This window comes from Vigna radiata, chromosome 6 (assembly GCF_000741045.1).
Source record: "Vigna radiata var. radiata cultivar VC1973A chromosome 6, Vradiata_ver6, whole genome shotgun sequence".
In the NCBI taxonomy this organism is placed as follows: Eukaryota; Viridiplantae; Streptophyta; class Magnoliopsida; order Fabales; family Fabaceae; genus Vigna; species Vigna radiata.
Window position 1 is genome coordinate 31,957,592 of NC_028356.1, and position 1,952 is coordinate 31,959,543.

At 38.5% G+C, this 1,952-nt stretch overlaps 1 protein-coding gene across 1 annotated transcript in view; it reads left to right on the top strand.

The window, feature by feature from the left end:
• The window catches only part of LOC106763712, a 15,271-nt gene that overhangs the window by 10,796 nt on the left and 2,523 nt on the right, over window positions 1-1,952 (top strand). The window contains exons 2-4 of the mRNA XM_014647878.1: window positions 30-1,249; window positions 1,329-1,552; window positions 1,630-1,887. Coding sequence (XP_014503364.1) covers window positions 30-1,249; window positions 1,329-1,552; window positions 1,630-1,887 — 1,702 coding nt within the window. The remainder of the gene's footprint in view (window positions 1-29; window positions 1,250-1,328; window positions 1,553-1,629; window positions 1,888-1,952) is intronic.

Below are 1,952 nucleotides of genomic sequence, written 5' to 3' on the forward strand. Positions count from 1 at the left end.
GGATGATGAGAATGATGATGCATTGGAAGTTGAGAAGGAGGTTTTAGTGGATAATGAGGATGACAAGGAGGATGCAGAAGATGTTGAGGTTGATGTGGAGATTGACAATGATGATGAAGTTGAGGATGTAAGTGAAGATTTAGTTGACGTGGAGATTGAGGATGCAGGGGAGGTTGATATTGAAGAAGAAGTGGAAGTGGAAGTGGAAGTGGATGTGGACAGTGATGATGAAGTAGGAATGGAAGGACTCAGTGGTGATGAATACGTGGATGATGACACTGAAAAAGAAACCCAAGAATGTAGGGGTTTGTCAGATGATGATTGGGAGTCTGATAAGCTTTTAACTCCTGAAAATAGTGAAAGTGAGGAGGATGACAACATTGATACAACCTGTGTAGGTCCTTACTCAAAATATGCAAAGCAGAAGTCCATGGCAGATTATAAGTGGGAAGTGGGGACTATTTTTACTAACAGGGAAGAGTTTAAGGATGCTATTAGAAGATATGATGTTCATGCTGGGAGGGATCTAAAATTTATAAAAAATGATAACCGTAGGGTTAGGGTGGCATGCATGGGTGGGCAAGGGAAGTGTCCATGGATAGCTTATTGTGGTTATCTGCCTACACGCAAAATTTGGCAATNGAGGAAGATAATTGATACTCATAGTTGTAGTAGGCAACTTAATATTAAACTGATGAATGCTAAGTGGTTAAGTCANGAAATAGATAGATCTATAGTTGACAATCCTAATTTAAAGGTGAATGATATTCGTACCAAAGCATTAAGAAAATGGAATACTNATGTGTCAATATCCAAGGCAAGAAGGGCAAAGTTAATTGCCACAAGACAAGTTGAAGGAGATTTCAAAGAACAGTATAAAAGGGTTTACGACTATGGACATGAGCTTTTAAGGTGTAACCCAGGGTCAACTGTGCAGATTAAAGTTGATTCTCATAATGGTGACCAAATCTTTCAAAGAATGTATATTTGTCTGAAAGCTTGTAAAGAAAGTTTCAAAAGTTGTAGGCGCATTATATGTCTAGATGGATGTTTCTTGAAAGGTGTTTACAAGGGGGAGTTGCTGACTGCTNTTGGTAGGGACCCAAACGAACAAATGTTACCCATTGCCTATGCAGTAGTAGAAGTAGAGAACAAAGACAGCTGGACATGGTTTTTGCAATTGTTAATTGAAGACCTCGGTGGCAGTGAAGTATGTAGAGGGTGCACATGGATGTCAGACCAGCANAAGGTATANTGAACTACTTNTATTNTAATGAACTACTTTTATATAGTGCTTTCATTATAATGAACTACTTTTAATTGTGCAGGGCTTGGTCCTAGCCATTGAGGAGCTTCTACCTCGGGCAGAACAAAGATTCTGTGTGAGACACCTTTATGCCAACTTNAGGAAAAAGTTTGGTGGGCAGGTATTAAAAAATCTAATGTGGAGGGCTGCAACCAACACATACCCCCAGGCTTGGGAAAGAGAAGTGCTCAAAATTAAAGAAGTGAATATTGAAGCCTATAAATACCTCATAGGCATTGAACCAAGGTAACCCCTTACCCATTATATCAGGTTTATTGTCACAGATGAATTGTAACCCATTTGAGAATTCTTTTGTGCAATAGGTTTTGGTCAAGATCATGCTTCACAGGTCAAGCATTGTATGATACACTAGATAACAATATCACTGAAGCTTTTAATAGTGTTCTTATACATGCAAGAGGAAAACCATTAATCACAATGATGGAGGATATTAGAGTGTATGTCATGAAAAGGTGGGCCAACAACAGAACCAAGGTGGCATCTATGGACTTCACCATATGTCCAAAGATAAAGACCAGACTTCAGAAGGAAAGTAATATGTCTAGATTTTGGTTGCCAAGGTACATTGTTCATTTCATTTCATTTCTTTTTATATACATTGCATTCATTGGTTGGACTTCATTGT